The 23,147-nt window shown below is 42.4% G+C and overlaps 1 protein-coding gene across 1 annotated transcript in view; it reads right to left on the bottom strand.

Annotated features, from left to right (window-relative positions):
- OXSR1 (oxidative stress responsive kinase 1) overlaps nt 1–23,147 on the bottom strand; it is an 88,139-nt gene that overhangs the window by 15,494 nt on the left and 49,498 nt on the right. Inside the window, exons 5-9 of the mRNA XM_036406894.2 lie at nt 18,437–18,492; nt 9,273–9,382; nt 5,776–5,877; nt 3,087–3,220; nt 1,211–1,259 (exon numbers count right to left, since the gene is read on the bottom strand). Of these exons, the coding sequence (XP_036262787.1) occupies nt 1,211–1,259; nt 3,087–3,220; nt 5,776–5,877; nt 9,273–9,382; nt 18,437–18,492 (451 nt within the window). The remainder of the gene's footprint in view (nt 1–1,210; nt 1,260–3,086; nt 3,221–5,775; nt 5,878–9,272; nt 9,383–18,436; nt 18,493–23,147) is intronic.

The following is a 23,147-nucleotide window of genomic DNA, read 5'->3' as shown; positions in this document are numbered from 1 at the left end:
CACCCTCCAGATTTCCCTGGCTCATGAAATTATAAAATCACACAATACCTGGAGTCAGAAGGGACCCACAAGGATTGACTCCAACTCCTGGCCCTGCACAGACACCCCAACAACCCCTCCTGAGAGTGTTGTCCAAATGCTCCTGGAGCTCTGGCAGCCTTGAGGTCGTGGCCATTTCCTGGGGGGGCTGTTCAGTGTCCCACCATCCTCTGGGGAAAGAACCTTTCCCCAGTATCCAAACAAAACATCCCCTGACACAGCTTCAGGCCATTGCCTCGGGTCCTGTCACTGGTCACCAAAGAGATCAGCACTTGCCCCTGTGCTTCTCCTCATGAAGAGGAAGTGCAGCTCTCCCTGGGGTGCACCTGTAAAGATTCCTGTCAGCTTTAACAGGGCATCCAGCTCCTGTACAGATACCTGGTGAGGCCAAATCCATTTAAGCATCTTAATCTGGGAGTTGAAAACTACTCTGATTAATTGGTGATGCTGCCGTGCTATGCCAAGTATGCAGTCTCTTTTTGACAGTTTAATCTGTATTCTGTATAAATCCTGTGCACTTTGATCCCAAAAAAATTAAGCAAACAGAAAACATTCCCCATGCTCATGGAAATGCAAATCCTGCCCTGTGCTACTGCTGTCTGTCTCCCTCAGTAAGATCCTGCACGTTGCAGATGCACTAATCCCCAGGCAGTAATTACATAATGCTTGCTGGCACTTCTCTCCAAGGCTAGAAATGGGAGTTTCCCACTGGTTTGTATCACAGGATCTTCACTTTCCATAAGGCAACACAGGGTGAAATATCTTTAGGTAGCTCTTGCACAGTGGGTCTCATTCAGCCCCTCACACACAGACTGATTGGAGAGTTTACTAAGATCTAAGTCACACTCACTGCAGCAGAGACCTTTGTGGCTGGACAGGCAGCCAGAATGGCACCATTACAAAGGAAGAACAAACCCAAAAGGCACTGAAAGACATTTCAATGCTCAAGAATTCCTAGATAATTTCTGTTAACAACAGCATACACAGGAGATACAGAAGGGGGATTTTATTCTGCTCCTTCACAATGACCCATTCAACTCACTCAGCTCTGCTGGCTCCAAGTGAAAGAGCCCACACTCCTGCCAGTAAAGCTGTCACCCACACCTATCGTGCTTCTGAAAAGTCCTTTCCACAGCCTCTGCACAAATCAGTTTAGGAAGTGTTTTCTTACCTTTGCTTTTGTGAAAAATTTGTGTCTTAGGAGTTCTGCTGCTGTTGGTCTGTCAATAAAAACAGATGTAGAAAAGACAATTATAAATGCTCCCTTTCAACCCAACGGTCTTCCAGGCTGCTGCAGCTTGTTGGCATCTCGTGAGGGCATCAGCTTCTCCTGTATAATTCCCCTAAAATCAATGTATTCCAAGTAAATTTTACACCAGCAATCTTTTAAATTACTCAGTGTATTCTGAACAAGGTTTATTCTGTTCAAAAGCAATGAATAACTTGAGACTGGTGGGGAGAATTTGCTCCCATTTTGATGCTGAACTTGAGACTCTTAGATAACAACAGAATCACAGAAAAAATTTCCTCAAAATGGAAATCACAGAATCATCACTGGAGTGCAGTACTCACCCTGTGCAAGTAACAGTTATTTCAGAGATACCTGATTAAATGTGTGTAATTAGTTCTATTAAACACAGTCAGGATGATCAATCTTGGTCTAAAAGAACATGAACAAGTATAAACTATTTTCCCCTTTAAGTCAGACTTCAGAATAAATACTGAAGAGACATCCCTTAGTTGGTTTAGGACGAATTTGCTAAAGACTCAAGCCTACATGAGAAAGTGGCAGCTTACAGCATTTTCCACACTGCAAACAGTGCTTAAATAGTAACAGAGTTTAATCAGTGACTTGCAAAGGCCATTCATCACAGGGTTTATTTCATCACAGAGTGCTCCAACAAAAGGCATCCACCTCAGAGCAAGGGAGCCCCTAAAATAATGAAAAAGCAGTTGCACTAAATTCTCTTCCCATGCAATATGCCAACCTCCTGCTCCCACAGTCAGGACAATGCCAGTGGCTGTCAGAAGTGCTTGAGGAGAGCAGGGCTGTGCCACAATTCAGTGATTATGTATAACCTGACCAGCACACATCCTAACCTGCAAGGATAGGATATGCTTTAGAAAGGTGAAAAAATGTCATGCTGGGAAAAAAAGAAAACCAGCTATCAACTTTTATCAAGCACTCCAGTGGATTCATTATGCATTTCAAGTGTAAAGCTTGTTAGAAGAGAGAGACTCATTGCACAGTGCGTGAGAAGCCTGTGTTCCTGGATCTGACACAAGAGGGAACTGAAAAATGTCTTCATTATTATTATTTTATGAAAGCACTTTTTCCTTTCCAAAATTAAGTCTGCTTACTGAGGAGGAAAAAAAAAACAACCTAAGAGGTATTAAAAAAATGGCACAGCAAACACAGCATCCCCTTGGTAATATTTCCTACGTCACTGAGTAGTCAAGATACTGTTCAAGGAAGGCTGAAAGTGTCATCAGGTCACTTAAGCAATCTGTATTGATGAAAACATGTTGGTAAAATTTGTCAGTGTTTTTCCTGATTTCCCATCCAAACCAAATATTACATATAATTAAACAAGTCAAAACTACACTGAAAGCCTTCTCTGCACTGCTAAATTTTAAAAAGTTTATTTATGTAGTTTTGGAAGTAAACACACATTGCCCAACCTGTAATTTCTGATTTGTAAACACAAAGCAGTTTTGATTGGGAACAAAACATGAACTGAAGTCACCTGCTGGAGGTGGCCAAGGGAGAATGGCCCTACCCAAGCAGTGGACTGGGATGCACTCTCATTAACCCAAATGGAAAATGTGTGCCCTGGCCAGGCACAGTGCCAGACATTTATCCATAAAAATAAGGACAGAGAATTTGTTGCCACACAGCAAGATTGCTGTATTCCTTGTCACTGAAAGGTTGGAGGGGCACAGAGTATTTCAACTTCAAAAAATAGGGACCATAATGATGTTTGTGAGTTAGGGGGTTTTTTGTTTGCTTGTTTATTTTAATTTATTTTGGTGTGATCCATTCTTACCTTTTTTCAGGGTCTTTTTGTAGGCACGATGAAATCATCTTCCTAAATGATTTCCCATATTTCTTCAGCATCTCCTTATCTTGCACACCAGTTTCCAAAGATGGAGGATCATTTTGTAGTGTCAGCATTAAAACCTGAAATAATTATTGCTATTGGCAATGAGATCTTTCTTGGGTTTTGTCAGAGACACATCTTGGGGAAAATGTATTTTAGACAAGCACTTTTATCAAGCAGCTGAGTCAACAAGGATGAGTTAACAACAAAGAACCACAATTTAAGTTACTGCTTCCCATCCCATCTCTTGGCCCACACTGCAGTCTGTGGGCCAAACACAAGGCTGGAATGTCTTTTCAGGTCTGTTTTGTGGGATTAAAAGTGCAAGCAGAGCAGAACTTCTACCAGTTTTCCTCATTCAGGATGAGCAGTTGGGCAAAGCTTTTGATTCAATGTACCTCCCTGAGGTATTTCTCAGTTAGAAATCAAATTAAAGACAGAGGGGCAACATAAAAAGATACATGAGTTCACTTCCATGTACCAGTGTGACAGCAGGTGAAGACATTCCTCACACAAGCAGCTATCAAGGCAAACTGGTTCTTTCCCTCACATCACTTAAATATTCTGAAGGAAAGAAGAAAATTACTCATTTCCATTTCCACTTGTCACCTACATACAGATGAATATCTATTTTTAGAAGAGGAAACAGCACATAGCACATTTAAATAGCTTTCAACAGCTACATTGCTTAGGGCAGCAAAAGCCCATCAATCTAGCTGAAATTACACAGCCCATGACAGAATTCCCTGCTTTCTTCCCCACTCCTTGAAGGGTCACTTAATGCATGAGTAATTTTGCTGCATAACAAAATTAATCTGCAGTGCAATAAAATTATATTCAATAAATAAAATAGAGAAGGCTTCTTGCAGGCTGCATGACTGCAACCCAAACCTCACAGAACTGGGAATTCAATTCTATCTAGCATATGACAGCACTAAGTAGGTGCTGTTGATACTAAATAGGTGATGTTGGTATTCAGAGCTTCATCCTGTGCATTCAAACTACAATAAACTGAAGTAAAATTTGCAGGAGCTGCTGTAAAATGCTACCAATAATCACAGCCCAGAAGGAATATCAATAAAACCAGCAGCACCTAAACCAGCAGCACTTTCCCCTGAACTGCTCTCTGCTCTGCCACAGCCACTGATGTTGTAGGAAATTTAATGGCATTTCTGAACCACTCAGCCTCTCAACAGTCCCTGCACGTAGATGACAATTCTTAAAAGTAATTCTGTTCTGCAAGAGTTAAACCTATGCAAAGTCCATCAATTTCGCATGGATGTGCCTGTTCTGAGTGAGGAGTAGCTGGATTTCCAAATGCCATTGTGATTGTGGTGTGGGAGGGGATGCACCCAGCCCCTGAAGAAGTGACACCCAACTCCCACAGCACTTCAGCAGGTGAGACTGAAAAAATGGGAGTTTGCCCACAGTGTCACTGAATGGTTTGGGTTGGAAGGGACCTTAAAGCTCATTTAATTCCAATCCCTCTGCCATGCACAGGGACGCCTTCCACTAGCCCAGGCTGCTCCAATACCCACCCAGCCTAGCCTTGAACACCTCCAGGGATGGTGCATCCACAGCTTCTCAACTCATTCCAGTGCCTAACCACCCTCACAGTAAAGAATTCTTTTCTCACATATAATCTAAATCTCTCCTCTTTCAGTTTACAGCCACTCCCCTTTGTCCTATCACTATCTGCCTGTGTGAAACAACACTGTTGCATTGCCAACAATGGAGGGACTTGACACCCACAGGCCTCATGTCCCAGGTCTAACCACGAGCCCTGGGGGTAGAACAGGTCTCCACATGCTCATGTTTGATCCCAAGGACCACACATCCCAGGAGGGGAACCCAGCTGGCCTTCAAGAGGATGGGCCAAAAGGGCTTAAAGTTTTGTGATTGAGACAAAGCCTCATCAGATATCACAAAGGAGATGAGCAGCATGCTAGAAGCAGCTCCTGGTCCAAGAGTCACGAAACAGAAAGTTAGACAAACTTATAAGGTGATCTAAGGTTCAAGATATTTGAAAAAGAATTTTGGTGTGTCATGGTTTAAATAAGAACATTTCTTTCATTTCAACCTTAATAATATACTATTGTTAACAATACAACAGTTTCATACTGATGTGGTACTTTGAACTGGATCAGTGATTGACAGGTTTGTCAGTGTTAAACAAAATTAAACATTCTTTCAGATAACTGGTAACAGGAGAGGTATCAAGAGAATGTCTGACAGGCATTCTCTAGGATTGTCAGTGCAAGAGAAAGAATGGCTGGCCAAGTGTCACTGGGTGCCCATAAGGCATTCTGGATCATTATTTATAACCCTAAAAACATCTGCTGACTTCAGAGGTTTAAAATACAAATCACTTTCCTTAAGAATGGTGAGACTCAGGATCTAAATAAAAACTGCAGGTTCAGATAATGCTGATGAAGGGGCGTATTTTTAAAAAGTGACTCGATACATCCCAGAACATCATGATCCACAAGTGCAGGTTGAAAGGACAAATTCTTCTATGCAATGTGCTAAACTGAGAGGACAAACTCTTCTGTGCAACATGCTAGCCAAATTCTTGAAAACATCCACAGAACACACTGATCCCTTATCTTCCACAAATATCTGGAGATCTGCTCACCTTCATCGGAGGGTATTTATGGTAAGGAGCTGCTCCTGTGGCCAGTTCAATAGCAGTGATCCCAAAGCTCCAGATGTCTGCCTTGAAATCATATCCTCTGACCTGAAAAATATTAGAGGATGTTATCATATGCCACTTGCTGTCCTTTCACACACCCTTTCCCCATGAATTTGGAAAGACCAGCACTACAGAGATGGAAACAACGTTTTCTCCCTTCTCTCCCCCAGCTCCTCATGCCTTCCAGGAGGTGTTTTAGAAGTCACAGTCTGATGAAAATCATGGCTGTGCACTGTACAACCAGGACTGCTCTGCCATAAACTCCACTGCAGAACATAAAGGAGCACTGGGCTAACCCAGGCTCTGACTTCTACACACAGACACAGAGAATTATTACAAAGTGCAATAAAACTCTCATTGTTAATAGATGGGTTGCTACCCCTTGGGACACCCAGCTCACTACACTTTTAATCAGCCTGACTGCAAATATGCCCCATCCTGGAACTTCACAACACACCAGCCCAGTAAAAGCCCCTCGTTCCTGCCTGCAGACTAATGTTTCCCTCCACTAATTATCAGTAGCTTCTGCACTTGACATTAAACACAGGCTTGTTCAGGAAAATTTATAGCATTTACTTCCCCTCCTGCACAGGAAAAAATATTTCATATGCCAAAGCAGTTACTTCCTCATTATCATTAGGTAATATTTTGGCACTTGCTTTCTCCGCTGCAGGGGAGAGACATTATGTACTAACTTCAAGAGCAGCTCTGAAAATCAAAGCATTTTGGTTGCTTAGGATGGTTTGTGTTTCTTCTAACTACACTATGGAAAAATGAAAATTGGATCAGAGCAGAGCTAACAGGGTACTCTGCTCAGCTAACTTAACAAGCTTCAGAAAGACACTCCTTGTGATGCAGCCAAAAGCATTCCCCAAGCTACCTTAAAGATGATCTTGAATCTTGGCAAACTAACAAAAACCCCTCCTGTACTATTTGTCATGTAATACTAGAGTTGGACTGAAACTTGTTATAGAGACAGGAATTTACATCTTGCACTGATTTCTTCCACTCTGTAAGCACAATTTTCATGAGCCCTAAAAGTCTGAAATGTTTCTTGAAGTGCCTCAGTTTATGGATGCCATGACTTTGAACAGATTTCAAGTCAGTTAAATAAACAAGCAGATATCTAGTAACATTTAAAAGAGCACAGGACAAGAAGAAATGCACTGTAAAGGTGGCGTTTTTTGTCTTCTCACACTATTTTTAGGTTTGGAGAATAACTTTTAGGCATTTCTTAGCTCTATCTTTCATTTATTCTTGCAGCACACCAATACACTGCACATCTCTCCATTTCCTGATAGGATTTTAACAGTTTAGTGTGAGGGGTTTTTTTTTTTCATTATTTCACATAATCCTGCTTGCAAGTGAGGGCTAAAAAGCTCAAAACTGTCTGCAGTAGTTCATCTTGACATCTGTCCAATACATTAGTCACCACCCTGCAGTTAGTTTATATCCCCAACATTTATTTTTCTCATCAACTTCTTTTTTTGCCATAAATCCACCGAGTGACCATACATTAAAAGACAATGTTGAGCAATCAAATATTAACATTCTGAAGGAATTTAATGGTGCTGAAGTAAACCAGATGGAATTGGTGAATAATATCTACATGTCAAAGGCTAACTTAGAGCAAGCCCTCTGTCCCTCTTCCCGGCTGGATCCAGTGGCTCAGAGTGACACCTGCTGGAAGGCAGCATGATCATCTCATGGACACTGAAGGATTTCACACCAGCATCATCAGCATCCCATTAAAATACTGCTTTAATTTGATATTTGCAACTGGCTACATGTGCACAGCCTTGGTGCAGGCACTGCACTCTGTAAAAAATTTACCTCCTCCTTTGGAAACACATTTGTGGGGAACCACCCCTCACTTTGTCACTGAAACCTTCATTTCCCATTTTTAGCTCCCTCTTTAAGGCATTTTCCCCTTTTATCCTGGGGACTGCAGCTGCAAAGAGCCTGGAGCAGCACCATTAGATCCTGGCCAGGCTGCTGAGGCCTGGGCACAACACACAGGGCAGAAAAGCAAGGGACAGCTCTGATCTAGCTTCAGAAACACCAAATACTCTATTTTTATTTACTTTTAACTTAGCATTAACTAAAAAAAAAATCCAGAAGAATATGACAGTGAAGCAGTTCAGAATTAAGTTTGCAAAGACAACCCAGACTTGGGAAGTGTGGCTTTATCCTGCCCTGTTAGTCCTGCACTCTGAGGAGGCTGCAGCAGTGCTGGAATGCACTGGCCCCTCAGTCCCACCATGGGGAGCCACTGAAAAGGGCAAACATTAAACAAGCTTTTCATCAATAATATATTTAAGGTACTCCAAAATTATCTCCATTCCTCAGGGAGTTTTGGATATTGGAAAAAATGCACTTTAATGCACTTGTGTTTAGCTGCATTTGATTTTAGATACAGATATGCATGGGGGTCTTATTTAAGATCCTCCCAAGCTTTAAAATATTTTACTGGAAACAACAACAAGGAGAAATGTATCAAGGTGGATTCACTTTAATAAAACAAATCCTTAAATATTTTAAAAAATTGGAAAGAAAAATGGAAACCCATTTATAGCCAGTTATATTTCTGCTTAGCACACCTGTCAGAAACCCAGGCCTCTGTCAAACTCATCTTAAGGGCATGAGGGATAATTTTCAGAATGTTTATGGCAATGAACATCAATGCCATCAATAGCTACTGCAAATGCCTTGGTAAGACTGTGGTGCAATTTTCTCTGTGAATCTTGCTCAGAAATGGGCAGCAATTTTATATTAAACAAAGTTTCCAGGTGTCCTTCACCAGAAGTCACACAGACAAAGCTTCTGTAGTTTAGTCTAGAAGCAGTGGAGGACAAAAAGTGGCATTTCTCCATGCAAGGGGAAGAAATATGACATCTTTTAGTGAGCCAAAAGAGCAGAGGAAGAAGGGGGAGATGCAAGCATTCCTCAGCATTTAGATACTCACAAACCAAGAGAAGTTAAAAACCTGAATGAAGTCAAATGCATGTCATTATACTGAATTAACTCCCCACTGTGACATGTGACAACTAACTACCCCAAACTGTATGTTTGCAGATGAAGAAGAGCACGTTACTGAGCTGTGCATGGCATATTTACCATGTGTGAAACTATTTATATTCTACCTCACATGCATGCAACAGGGAGGGGCAGGTTTATCTTCTTTATGCAACAACTGAGCTGTCTCATCCTCACCTTAGGCAGGAGCCTGAAGAGAAGCAATGGGGCAAAAATCTACTGAACACTCAACATTCCCCAGGAAGAGTTTGGCTGCAATAGGCAAGTCAAAGAAAATCCTGTATTTAAGAGAAACCTTAAGGATGTCAAATTATCATCTTAGTTAGAAATAAACATAGTCATTGCTGATAACAGGGAATTCCAGGTGCAGATCAGCTCAGAGGACACTGGGAAAAACAATTCACCTGTTCCATAACTTCTGGTGCCATCCAGCAAGGTGTGCCCACAAAGGTTTTCCTGACTTTATTCCTGGTAATGTCACCACCCGTGGCCAGGAATGCACTAACACCAAAGTCTGCAAAGAAAACAAAAGCAGAATTTATTAAGAACACATCCTGAGCAAACTGAAGGGCTGTCCCTTCTTTCCCCTCATATTCCCAGCCACCCATTAAGTACCAGACCATGCAGTCATGCATGAGGGGTTTCCTAATAAAGGAGGAATGATCAACAGTTAGCTCTGAGTGCTGGTACATGAACTGCCATTCAGCAGTTCACCATTCAATTCCTGGGGACAGCAGAGCTTTCAGCCCTGGCTGGCAGAGAGGAAAATTCCACTTTCCATTACAGCCCACTGGTCACATTAGAGCCTGCCCACAGTGCCCCAGCAGCCCTGCTGCTGTACAAACCTGCCCTGCCAGCCAGAGCTGGATTTACATTTGCATACACACACAACTGCACTGACCCTCGAGCAGCATCCTGTAACATCCACAGCAATCCAGCTGGGTGCAGAAAAAGTCCCTTGAAAGCATTTAACTGTTCTAACTGAGGTATCAGCCCTTTATTCTGGATTTTTTATTACCAGAACATGTTTTATTTGATAATCCTCCATGGCTGAAATGCTCAGTGCTTTAACAGGACCTCAGACTGATGATACTGAACGTGCCAGATACCAGCCTGAGCATCCCAGGGAAGGCTCACAGACACTGATTCACACCCTGCACAGCATCACCCCACCTGAAACACCTTTCACAAACCAGGATGCTGATGGATGCCCTTTGGGCTCACTGGTAGTTGCATTTCTTGGAACAAATCACTCTTTTATGTGAAAACTATGCTGTGACCTCATGTTTTATGCAATTAAGAATGGCATGGAAAACAGAAGTCAGCAGCAGCATACAGGGAGAGAATAAAGTATGTTTGTTCAGAGAAGAGCATTACCAAAGATCTGGCAACCAAGTCATTCAAGAGAGGATGGCACTTTGTTTGGAGGAAAAAAAAATAAAAAATCAAGTGACAGAGAAACTGTTAACACAGAACTGCTCCAAACCACACTATTTATGTATTGCTGAATTGCAGCCCTGCAATGGGCCTGTAACTCAATATATAACTCAATTCTCCATAACTTTATCCACACACTTTTTTTTAAACACAGTACAAGCAATCAAAATCTCAGATGCCATTTTTGAGATTGATGACAGACTTGGAGGGCAAATCTCTGAAATTCCAGGGCTATTTAACATAAAATCAGGATGCTATTGATCACAACTGGTTTGAAAATTCTTGAAGCTCTGTTGACAATGTAAAATGTAAAAGCCTTTGCCTCTGTGGCCCAAGGAGACAGAGTTACTCCGTGCTTTAACATCCGTGGCTTAAGGATGTTAAATTGGAGAATTAACTGCAACATAAGATCCCTCTTTACAATGTATAAATCATGGTATTCATATGAGGACTGTCCCAAGTTCCCTCTGCATCACACCAGCAGTGCAGTGAGTCACTTCTCATTAGAATTTCAATATTTGAGGAACACCTCTGAAATTATCACTCAGAAGATGCTGAAAGCTTCCAGCTCACTTCAACAGAGACTTCCAGGAGAGGAACTTAGTGCCCACTGAAGTACTAGACATGGGTAACTGCAAGGTGACATTAAATAAAGCTGCATAGAAATCACAGGGCTAAAATAAGCACTAACAAAAGCCTATCATTAGGATTCAGCTCTTCCAGATGTGCTGACCTGTTTTTTTTCCTGTTCCCAAAGGCATTTTGGCTTCCTGCTATGCTTGGACTTTTAGCACTCCTAGATGGATCACTGTCCCCATCAGTACTGCAATCTGAATCTTCTGGAAACCCACTTTTTGCATAAGTGATTTTTGCTTTGACATCTTCCATGTGAGCACTCACTATTTTTGCTTTTCTCAGAAACTGCAGGAGCTCCCTAAAAGATTCAGAGTAAAGCTGCCTTTCCCTGCTCATTACAGGAAGTCTCCCAAGATCTATTGTTCTAAACACAAGAGCAATCAGAAGTTCTTTTAAATAAGATAATACTAACAGAAACTTGTCCAAGTGCCATCAGCATTTTATTGTGATGTGCTGTATTTGAACTTGCACATATTATCTTACCTCAAGTTTCCATGCAGTCATTTTGAGGGGAAAGGAAATGCCATTCAAAGCAAAAGCATTCCAGCAGTAAAAACACAAGTCCTTCACACAGTATTCACCACATCTCACATCAAACCAGGGTTTATAAATTCCAGATGGAAATCAGGCCCTTACATCTGCCATCTGAAGAAAGCTTAAATGGAATTAAAGTTTATTTCATTACATGGTTGATTTATTTAATGTTTTCCCAATTAATTTCCCTCATTTCCAGTGGGTTAAAACAGGCTCAAACAGCCTGTGCTACTCCCCTGTAAGGAATGACTTTGGGACCATCTTCTCAAATGTCATCTTACTAACTTTATCCAAGCCCCAGCTATTCAGATAAGAATGTGCTTGCTCTCAGGAAATATCTGGAAAGCAATAAAACACAACTCCAACCACGAGTTCAGGTTAAATTCCTTCTTCTGAGCAGTTGGGACCATCTGTGCCTCAGTCTCTCTGCCCTCAAAAAGGTTAAAACACAACTAGGTTATTGCAAATGAATTGAACTCCAGAAAATGGGGAAATCCATGAAATTCAGGCTCTGAAGTGTGTACACATTTGTACTCTTCCTTGGCAGCTCGTGGTTTACATTGGCTCACTAAGGTGATAACTGGCAAGGACTGAATCACCAGAGACAGGGAGGAATTGGGAACGCTTGGAGCAACCACCACTGCTGGGGATCCACCGACTGTCAGCTATCCCAAAGGAGCCCAAAAACTGCAGGCTTCCAGCAATCTGACAGCAAATAACAGTCTCCAGGGTGTCTGGATGGAAGTGGTGGGATTTCTTTTTCTTTTTCTATTTTTCTGAAGCAATGTAAAAAAGATTCATCTGTTGGAGCTGTTTCAGTTATTTAAACCAAAGATTGCTAAAAAAATACCCATAAAGATGTATATTTCCAGACTTTCATATCACAGCAAAACCAATTCAGGATGGGAATTCAATTCTGCTGATGCAGGCTCTGCACAAAATATGGCCAATTTTGTCCCTTCCAGCAGCAATGTATTGCAAACCACATATCCTACAGGACACTCTACAGTGGCATTGAAGTTGCAGAGTATTGTTTGAAAAAGCATGCCATGAGGCAACAATTCCTGGCACTATGGTATCCAAATTGTCAAACTTAAAAGCTACTCTGGCCACTCTGGAAATGCAGAAATTGAAAAGGAAGACCCAGTACAAACAACTCAGCAACATAAGAGTGCTGTGGCAGGACCACATCACAACAGGCACCACTGCAGGTGTGTGTCTCAGGAAGACACATTTCTACCATATTCTAGATTGTTTCATCCAAATCTAGAAGTCAGCTGTTAAAAATAATCTCTCCTTGGCCCTCTCATGCTGTAACACTACCTTAATCCTAAAAAGCCCAAGTACCTGCTACTACATGTAGCTACCTACAAGGTACATAGAAGGGAAAGAAAGAAGAATGTGCACTAAGAGCCAGGATGAAGGTCAGCTGATATCAGAGGGGCTCCTACAGAGATTGGCGTGCTTGAATCAGACTCTAAAGCAGTTTTCAACTTCAACAGGGGCAGAAAAACAGAATAATTCAATCTTGACTTCAAAATCACTTTGAGTTGTCTTTAAACAAAAAGCATTTCAGAAGACAGCACTAGATGTTATTTTCACTGGTCGTCTTCCTTCTTGTTCAGTTGTTCACCATCAGAAAATATCTGCAGTTGTACTGAGTGCTTTCCTGCAAACCTTAAAGCTTTTAGAGCACTGAAGATGAATGAACCTGGCAGCAAGAAGAGGAAGGCAGCGGTAAATAGCAATTTTGTGCTGAGAACGCAGCAGATGGTAGGACACCAGATAAAAGGAAGATTACTGGAGAACAAGAATCAAAGGCTTCTTTCCTTTTAAAGTCTAGATTGATGCACAGTGGTATTGGATCTGTAAATGCACACTTGTCCTCCTGCTTCACAAAGTAACTTCAGGATGACAAATCCCAGGCTGGGTGACACCACCCACTGCCCTCGGAGACGTTCACAAGTGGTTTCAGCAATCAACAGTGCAACATCTCTTCAGGAAACACAGATAGTACCAGTGACACAAAGAAAAAGTTATTTCACAACTCTCTGCTGCAGGAAAGGCCCTAGAAGTCTCCACCAATCATAGAAAAAAATACTTTTGGCCCTTTTTTTGAAAGGCAGAAGAGGCTCCAAGGTGTTCATGATACAACACAGGCTCCTCGAGCGAACCCTTCAATCAACACTCCCCTCCCAAGTTAGATTTGTGCCTTGCCCCTTGTTCAGGCAATTTAATCTCCCAAAGTTAGAGTTTCCTAAGGGAAAGTGGGGAATGACACTGCCTGCATCATAGCTCTATGTTTATGTAGAGCACTATTTTAGTGCCATGAATTAAGAGCAGTCAGGAACACAGCGAACCGGTGACAAGCTGGCATGGATTTGTGGAAAGTTACACAAATTCAGTTACACAAGTTTTGCCTGGCCTTAACTATCCCCGTTTTATAAATAGATAAAGAGAGAGGGGTTAGGCAATTTGCCCAGGATCAATTAGCAAGTCCTGAACAACTTAGGGAAATCTCAATCTACTTCAACTGCTTGGCAACACAGCCTGCCCAGGCCATGGCTGACACTGCGGGCACTCTCGGGAGTGCACGTTGAGAATTTCTGGGTTTAAATCCTGAAGAGATTCTGTTATTATCTCCAGAACCAAAAAATTCCACACATGGAGGGATGTGTGCCTCTCAGCCTTCAGCAGACACTTGTATCATCACATTCAATCTCAGAGGGGTGGGTGACAGCATTATTTAATATCCCAGTGGGTAAAATCAGGGGAAAACAAAGATATAGCCTGATTTCAGTCTCAGTAGGATGCCCACATCATGCCATGGCTGAAGCGTGCCTCATACTGAGCAAGTCTCATGCATCCTGAAAGAGTTTCTCCTCAACCTCTCCCATTCCTTCCCAGTCTATCAAGATACTCACTTCATTTCACAGTAATTTATAGCTCCTGCATAATTAAATAAACTGACAAATGCAAAGCCTTGCTTACTGTGAGAAGCCATCTCCTGGTTTATGCATCAATACTGATGCCGATGCAGTTTTATGTTGACAGAGTGTTTTTATCCGTGCACTTTTAGACTCCAGGGAGCTGATAAATGCCAGAGCAAAGAGGTTTTATGCTCTGATTAAAAGAAATGAAGTAATTGCCATGGAGAGGCTGGAACACAAAAGAACGTGGCTATCTCCATTTACATTGCAACCACTGTCAGCACAGCCCAGAACAATGGTATCTGGGAAAGAGCCCTGCTCTCTCCAGAAGGCAGATTAATCCAGTGTGAAGGAGAACACTTCAAACTGAGAAAGTGACACTGTGAATTGTAACAGGCTCCAAAAACTTGGTGCCAAGCCACAAGCCCAAGTGCCCCTGGGGAAAAAAGGGAAATGTTAAGATAGAAGCAAACTGCCTCACTTTAGATCTCGCTGGTCAGCTGGATCTGTTAAAGGCAATTTTCTCCTTGGGTCAGTGGATGCACTTTTGAAAGCCAAAGGAGCAACACAGTTAAAAATAAGAGTCATGAGTAAAAATAAGACTTGGGGAGGAGTTTCAAGCTGGGAAATTTGTGCAAGCTATTAGAGGAATTTTTAGAATTCCCACTTTGAGCAGATGCCCCCGAGCTCACAGATCTCTCCATCTCTTTACCTGCAGCAACCTCATCTCACAGTGCTCCCACACTGGCTTTCCCCATATGCACAAACACCAATTCAGGGTTACAAACAGAACCTGAGAAATGTCTGACACACAGTCATCAAGTTGCTTTTTCTGTTCAGCCTTAGCAGAATTGCACAGCCCAAAATTCACAAAAGAGGCTTTAATTTTCACTGGTTAGAACTGTGTAATAGTGCAGCAAAATTACTGCCATAAATTCCACAGAGTGAAAGTTTCAAGCAGTTAAATTCACTGACACGTTGTGGAGGTACAGTCCTGCAGCAATGTTTCCACCACTCAATCTCAAATGCACCTTTGCTTTTTTCCCCTCAAAGGATCTCCAGACTGAGATGTACATTCCTCATTTACATTTGAGAATTACATTTCATCAGGGACAAGGAACAGGAATTGTGTCAAGCAGGAGGAAATGCACAGGAACACAAGGTCACAAAAGCCAAAGATTGAATAAGACCTTCTTAACAACTGTACACAGGCAGTTTGGATAGAGGAGTGGCAGAAGGGAAGGAGTCATTAGAAAAGAATGGAAGTCTTTCTTCCTTGCTACATGATTTAAATTTTTCATGTCTACCAAACCAGCTCCTTGCAGGGAGGTGCCCCATTCACTCCAGCCCTCAGGCTACATTCCACAGCTGATCAATCTTTTGTTTTTTATCTCGTGGTGTAACTTTCCAGAGAAACTCAAGAGCGTTTGTTTCATGGGAACGAAGTGATGTCAACCAGCCCACAATTGAAGCACTCAACAATCAACAGAATTATTCATAATATGCATTAATATTATTGTCAAAAGCAAGTGCTTTGATCTCGCTGAAACAAATCTCGTTTTATTGGGATTGGTTTGCTTCCAGCATTTTTTCCTCCTCAAAAAATTCCCCAGAAATTCTGCTACTTCATCCTGGGTCAGGAGGCAAGGAAGCTTAAGTGTCAGAAATTCCCACAGAAAAAAAATCTCATGTTATGACCAGGTCAGGCTCTTCTCTATTATTCATTCATTTATTTTCATTTCTTTCAAGTCATCAGCTGCCTCCACAGAAACTGAAGTGCTTCCTGCCACTGCAGTGAACCCTCTGACCTTGGTTTAGTGGCCCTGCTGTGGCTGATGAAAGGTGGCAGGGTTGGTCCTTCTGCATGTTCAGAGAAAGAATTTGTAAAGAAGAACTTTGCACATCTCTGAGTGCGGCTTTCACAGGATATGCAGAGAGATGAATTTCATCATTGAGGTGTTGCACATATAAACCACGAGTAGTTCAGTCTAGGGAACATGTACAATCACAGGCAAAATAAATCCTCTGAAATGCACAGAGCTAAGATCAGGCAACCTTAAATCTATTTATCAACTGAAAATTGCTCAGCAAAAAAAAAATACAGGAATACCTATTGCTAGTGAGCCTTAATACAAAAAAGGCAAGCCCTGACAGCCCTGTGGAAGAGAAACACAAGCAGCTCTCTCTAGGCTGGCAGAAACATTCAGAGTTACAGCTTTTTGCAGCCTCTCCCAAAACAGCATCAAAAGCTTGTGCAATTACAAATCCAACATGTTATATCTTGGTCCTATCATGGAAAAAATGTAGGATTTCACTGCATAAAGTCTGCTCCTTTGAGCATTTTGGAAGCCACTCCCTACCTTCCATCGGCTGCCACGTAACTGAATTATTTACACCTCATTAGAAATGTAACTGCAGGCATTAAGGAAACCAGGAGATTTAAAAAACACAAAGACACTTCAGGTTTTTAAACAGAAATAGGTATTATGTCCTGTAAAAGGGCTTATTGTCCTCTGCAGAGAGGAGAGCTACCTAGAAAAAACTGCATTGCAAGATGTTCTGCTTCCTGGTGGAAAATCTGCACCTTTCATTCCAAGATGCAAAGCCAAGCATAGATATTCCAAAGGAATAAACAATGCTACAGGCACTTCTCCCCCACACAACTGTCACTGCCTTGTCCCTAAACTCCCACCACACTGGCCTGACCACTGCTGGGACTACCAGCAAGACAGGGCACTAAAGAAGAGACCTGCTCAGACACAGATATGGCTGTTCCCAAATAAATATGGGATTGAAAATGTTTCACATGTACAGGGATGTTTGCCAAGCTGGCAGGAGGGGACAGAGCTCTGCTCCCCAGCCAGCGGTGGCACTAGGACTGGAAAGGCACTACAAGATCCATGGGAAGAACACAGTACTGAGGAAAGGAGAAGCGGAGAAAAAATGTACTCAGGATAGGAAAACAGCACACTGGGAAGAGAAGGAAAAACAAATATCACAGGTTCTAAATGTACTCTCCAAAAATCTTGGCTTACTTAATAGTCTGTAATAATAATAATAATCAAAACCACAGAACAGTTTGGGTTGGAAGGGACCTTTAATGGTCATCTTGTCCAACCCCCTGCCATGGGCAGTGACACCTTCAACCACAACAGGTTGCTCAGAGCCCCATTCCATTTTGAATGTTTTCAGGGATGGGGCATAAGTCTTGATTTCTGAAAAGAAGGGTGAAGTCTGTAGGAAATAAAATATCAGGAGAGGATCAGGGGACAAAACACTCCACACAGTACCCTTTTCCACATGGCCTGCCCCCACCCAGGACTGTTTCCAGCAGCTCTGCTGCTGCAGCTCATGTCAGCAGTGACTGCAGCAGACATCTCCAGGCACATGTGTATTAAAGCAACTGTCTGAACAGTTTTGCTTTGCATGACTGCTCCCAAGACTTCCAGCTCACCCTAGTTTGGGCTGGGCCAGGACAGCCACTTAAACACCCTCTCTGCCATCCAGCTCAACTGAAGCAGAGCAGAGAGCATCCACAGGAGCAGTTTGACCAGCTGATCTTTCCTTAAATGACTTTTACCATCAGATATGCCCATTTCCTTCTGATGGATCTGTCCACCCTTCACCAGAGACCTGTGGAAAATCACCTCACATGTCAATGATAAATCAGTGAGGTCTGTGCTCTCCATTTCCAGCCTACAAACCTGCTGATGCCAAAATCTGACTAGCTTATGCCAAGAACTTTATCTGATCTATTGATTCTGAGGACTTCACAATCAAATGATTTATATCTGCTGATTGTCATTATTCCAAGTAATAGGATTTTAAGATAAGAAGAGGTAATAAACTCTGGGTTGGCTTTTTGTTTTCATTCATGGTTTGTTTATTGTTGGGGGTTTTTGTTTGTTTTATGAACTGTGGGGCTTTAAGAAGCTAACATTTTTATGCAGGTTTCTCTCCTTGATCATTAAACTATTTCCTTGGATATGCAGTTATGCCTAAAGTTTACTCAAAGCTACCAGGGAAGTTACCTGCAATTTGCACTGAGCCATCTTCTCCAAGAAGAATATTTCCTGCTTTCACATCCCTGTAGAAAGATAAAGCAACAATAAGTGGAAGTCATTAAATCTTTACTTCAACCAACAAAAATACATTAAAAGGTAATTATTTCTTATCCTTTGTTTCTTATATTAGTATTTCTTGTCTCAAATCATGCAGAAATAAGGACGTCATTGTAACTTCAGTAGACAGACACTAAGTAGCATTTATATCATTTATATTTTAGGTACTACATACAGAGAAGAAAAATTAAAACTTTGCAGAAGGTACCCTCAAAAGTGCAAGGAAAGGGGTTTGTCCCAGGTTCTTAGAATTAGCTAAAAAGGTGCAAAGTGAACCTAGCACTGGTCAGATACTCATGTACCCCTTTAGGAGGAGAGACTTCAAGAGACAGTGGGTTGATCCGGTTCTCACTCAGCCCCACATCTCACTGCTCTCCAGCCCTGCAGAAGTTCTTGTGCTTCCTCAGGACATCAGTTTAGCCCTATACACTGGTGAAAATCCAGAGAGCAGAAAAATGTTGTTTGCTTCTGGCTTAATGAGCCTGGTCAGTGAAAAAAAGTCTCCTTGTTATCTTTTTTTTTTTTTCTTTTAATGAACAAACACACAAGAACATCCAGCATGTGCTATGAATATTTTGTACTTTCCTCTTTCTAGCCAAAAGCTCTGGTTTTCAGGTTAACAGCAACACTTCTCCATTCTTGAGGGGAACACTGCTTTCACTGCAAACACTTTGAAGTTTTCCACTTTATTTTCACAGGCTGCTCCACATGCCAAGCCAAGAGAAGCACTTCACAGCTGACACCCCTGTTCATCAGCACAAGCTGCTAAGCTTGCACTGCCCAGGAACCCACACGGAACAGGAGCAAAAAGAGGAAAACAACCCCAAAACAAGCAGATTCTCCCTCCACTGCCTTTGGCAAATATTCCAAATCCTTTCACATACAGAAAGAAGTCCAAAGCTATTTTTTTCCTCTTCTCCCTAGTGCATCATGAGAACAGAACTGGTGTGATGGCCTGGCCAAAGAGCCCCAGTCAGGCCCTGGAAATCTCCTCCTTCCTGGCTTTGCTATTCTGAAGAGGAGGCTGGGCCACTGCCAGTTACAGGCCAGGATAATTTTAAACATATCCTCTCCAGCACTAGCATTTGTCAGACTCTTCCCAATATCCAGTCTAGGACAGTGGCATGGCAAGGCTTTTCCCACAGCAGAAAAAAACTGTCCATAAGACAGTCCCACTAAAGATGATGAGCAAACTGCAGCTGACAGCACCTTTAGCCTTCAAACTGGTATTTCAAGTCATGCCAAATATACACCTCTTGCTAGCAATGCCTATCCTGGAGCTTAACTCCAATTTGAAGCACAGGTGTGAGAACAAGTACAGGAAAAATTCTTATTTGCTTTAATAATGAAGATGTGTCACAACTTCAGAGCTTCATATAGATCTGATACCCTCAAAAAGCTGACTTTCCCTTCCAGAAGCATGATTTTTCTTTTCTTCCTGCAACCAGCACCTGGTAGCCATTGCAGACAACACAGCATCAGTGGATGCTCTTAAATATATGAAGGACCTGAAGGATTAAATGCAGAATTAAGCGGGTGGCTACACTACCCCCCTTAGGATCCATTGATCAAATCCAATATAATTGGTGCTGTTGAGCTAATTGCCACAAGAGATAGAAACCTGACTGAGCCCTGCACTCCCACAAACTGCTCATGGTCCATAAAAAGGGGGAATGGAAAAGCTCCCTGCCAATATTTAGGTAGAAGGTGCCTTTGGGATCCAGCCCCAGGAGCACACAGAGAGCACAGCACCAAAGCCTGCTGTGTCCTAGCTGAGGAGCTGGCTCACAGGGTGTGAAATGTGCTTGGCACAGGCACAGCCACCTCCAGGAATCCCCCTGCACACCAGCACTAATTCAGAGGGAACACAGGGTGTTCAGGAAACTCTCCAATCCTACTGGAAATGTTTACCCACAGCTGATTCTCCTGTGACAGCCAGGATGCACGAGGCCCTGCCAGTTCCAGGTCATGGGGAAAGGAATAGGATGCATGAGGTTGCCTGTTGAAGTTATTAATTCTCTTACTGGAGTAAGAGTAATTTCCTTTTCTATCTGTACTCCAAGGCAGCTCAGGATGCTGGAGCATTTCCCCAGCAAGCTGGGCTATGCAGTATTGTGCAGCCTTTCCAAATTTCCCCTCTGGCAGAGCTGCACATGTGGCTCACCAAGCCCCCACAACAGACCACACTCAGCATTAAGGAAGTGCCAGGGAAGATTTTAAGGAAAACTAAGGATGATGTCTCAACTATCACACAGTCCATAATCCAAAACAACTCAGGCAGGTTTCACTGGTGTAGCATCAGCAGCCAGAAACCAGCAGGCATTCCCTATCACCAAACCATCCCATCACAGCAGAGAAGCTGGACAGGCTTGGAGTGCCTGAAGTAGCAAAACAAGCACTCAGATTGAATCCCATAGAAAAAATGAGCCAAAGGACTCCAGGCCCATAACCCCCTCAAATCAAGAGGCTTGCTTTCTTTTTAACTTCAGCTTGGATTAATTAAAATTTACATATTTTCTCATTGGAAACAAAAGTCAGTAAACATGATGCTTAAAGCTGGTTCAAGAAATTAATACAAGTTATGGCCACAATATGAAATCCAAGAGGTCAAAACAGCCATTGCCAAGTACCCAAGTCAAACCACAGAATTAGATCACCACTTCATGTGGCACTTCCTCACAGTGACCACCCTCTGCAAAGGCCATCACTCACCCCAGCCTGGCACACTCCACCCCAGAGCAGCAAAACTCTTGGGGCAGCAAGATGTCTGGGGGGTCACTGTTCCACAGAAGCAATTTCCAGCTTTCCCATCCCTACCCCAGTGTAACAGCACTGCAGCAGCATCAGCTGAACACAGAGCAGCCTTAACACTGGGTGAGCACTCACCCCTTCCTTTTAGCATGCACTGGTGTAGTAGCAGCATCTTTGAAGCAGGTTGTCCTCTAAAATCACATTTAAAATTAAGTGCATTTGAAGCAATGGGGCAGGGGAAAGATGATCAGTGCTTTCCTGTTTGTTTTCATCAGGAGATGCTTATAAACTTGTGAGCTGAATGGTGAGAAGTTTGTTACTCCAGGATATAGTTATTGCCAAGTGTAACAATTTGAAGGCACTTCCCAATAATGTGGTAATGACCATATCCTGGGCTGGTATACTGGGAATAAACTGTGTGCCTCTGGCATAATTGTTACAGTGGAAACAGGAAGCAGCTTTAGCATAAACAATAATTATATCACATTTTAAATGAAGTTACAGAAGGCTAGAGTAAACTTTCTTGTCAATAGCTTAACAAATGCTACAATACTTCTGGACACTCCTGCTCCACAGCTTCATCTTCCTCTCTTCTAAAGCCTTCAAGAGTCTTTCCACAAAATAAGGACTATGTTTTTATTTACCTTGCACTTCACAACCAGAGTGGGAAGAGAGGCTTGGATTTGCTCCAGTGCAGAGCTGTATTCTCCACATCAGCCTTGAAAGGTTTCACAGGAGGGCAGAAACCCTTCTTAATCTGCATTCCAAACTGGTTTAGCTTCCCAGTTTGACCAGACAAGAGTTACATCACATTAATGCCTCCAGCATGGGGCTGGGCCCCAGGCATGAGGTGCTGTATGAACAAATCTCATCCCAACAACAAAATTACAGCAGAACTCCAGCTATAGGAGATTTGGGAGCACAGGAAGGCAATGAGATGATGCTCCTCAGTTTTAAGTGATGTGTTCCCACACTGCCTTCAATTAATTTTTCAGTGGGGCACAGGGAAACTACATGAACTGTACCCTGGTGGCTGTGATAAAGAGTCCTTAAAATCATGCTAAATGCTCAGATCCACCCTCATCTGTAGCCCTCAATCCTTGGCCTAACCCCATGGTGGTTGTTACAGCCACTGCAACCACAACAGAAGGGACCTGAGCAAAGAGTGTCACCCCAGGAGCTCTGCAGCCCAGCAGGGAGAAGAAAACTGTCACAGGAGAGGGGAAACAGATAAGCCCTGTTTACTCTGCCTGTGCTTCCAACCTGCTGGCATGTGCCTTTAGAGCACAAAGCTGGCTGTAAGCACAGCCGTGAGTCATTTGCCCATTAGATGCAATTTACATCAACTGCAACAATAAATTTTCATGGACTGAACTCTATAGTGCATAATTTGGCACGAGGAAGGAGTGGTTGGTCCTGCCAAGTTTCATTTAAAAAAAGAGAAGGTGCAAGATGCAACAATTACTATTTTCTTTTAATGGTAATAAATAACTCAAAATATTTATGCTGAATGCAACCAATTGTTGGAGTTGACATTGTTCTGAGTAATTTGTAAAATACTTCCAGGACAGTATCTCTACATACAGTTAAACATGAGGCAATCTGTGACATTTTACACCAAATGAGTGCATCAAACATTCTTCTCCCTTCAATAAGATGCTGTTACCTGTGTCACCTCCTCCCTTTGCCTTATAAGCCAAGATATAAAAAGCTGGTGACAGGCAAGAGCTTTACATTTAGAGCTGTAAAATGTAAACTAGGCTTGCAGCATGCAGGCAGATCAGTATTTTTACTCCCTCAAATGTCAGCACGTTCAGTACAGCATAGGAGAAGGCATTCAAGGCAATTGTATTGGAAGTGCTATACATGA

Source organism: Molothrus ater, chromosome 1 (assembly GCF_012460135.2).
Source record: "Molothrus ater isolate BHLD 08-10-18 breed brown headed cowbird chromosome 1, BPBGC_Mater_1.1, whole genome shotgun sequence".
NCBI lineage: Eukaryota > Metazoa > Chordata > Aves > Passeriformes > Icteridae > Molothrus > Molothrus ater.
The sequence above is the reverse complement of the archived record's forward strand: the minus strand, read 5'-3'. Positions and strand labels throughout refer to the sequence as shown.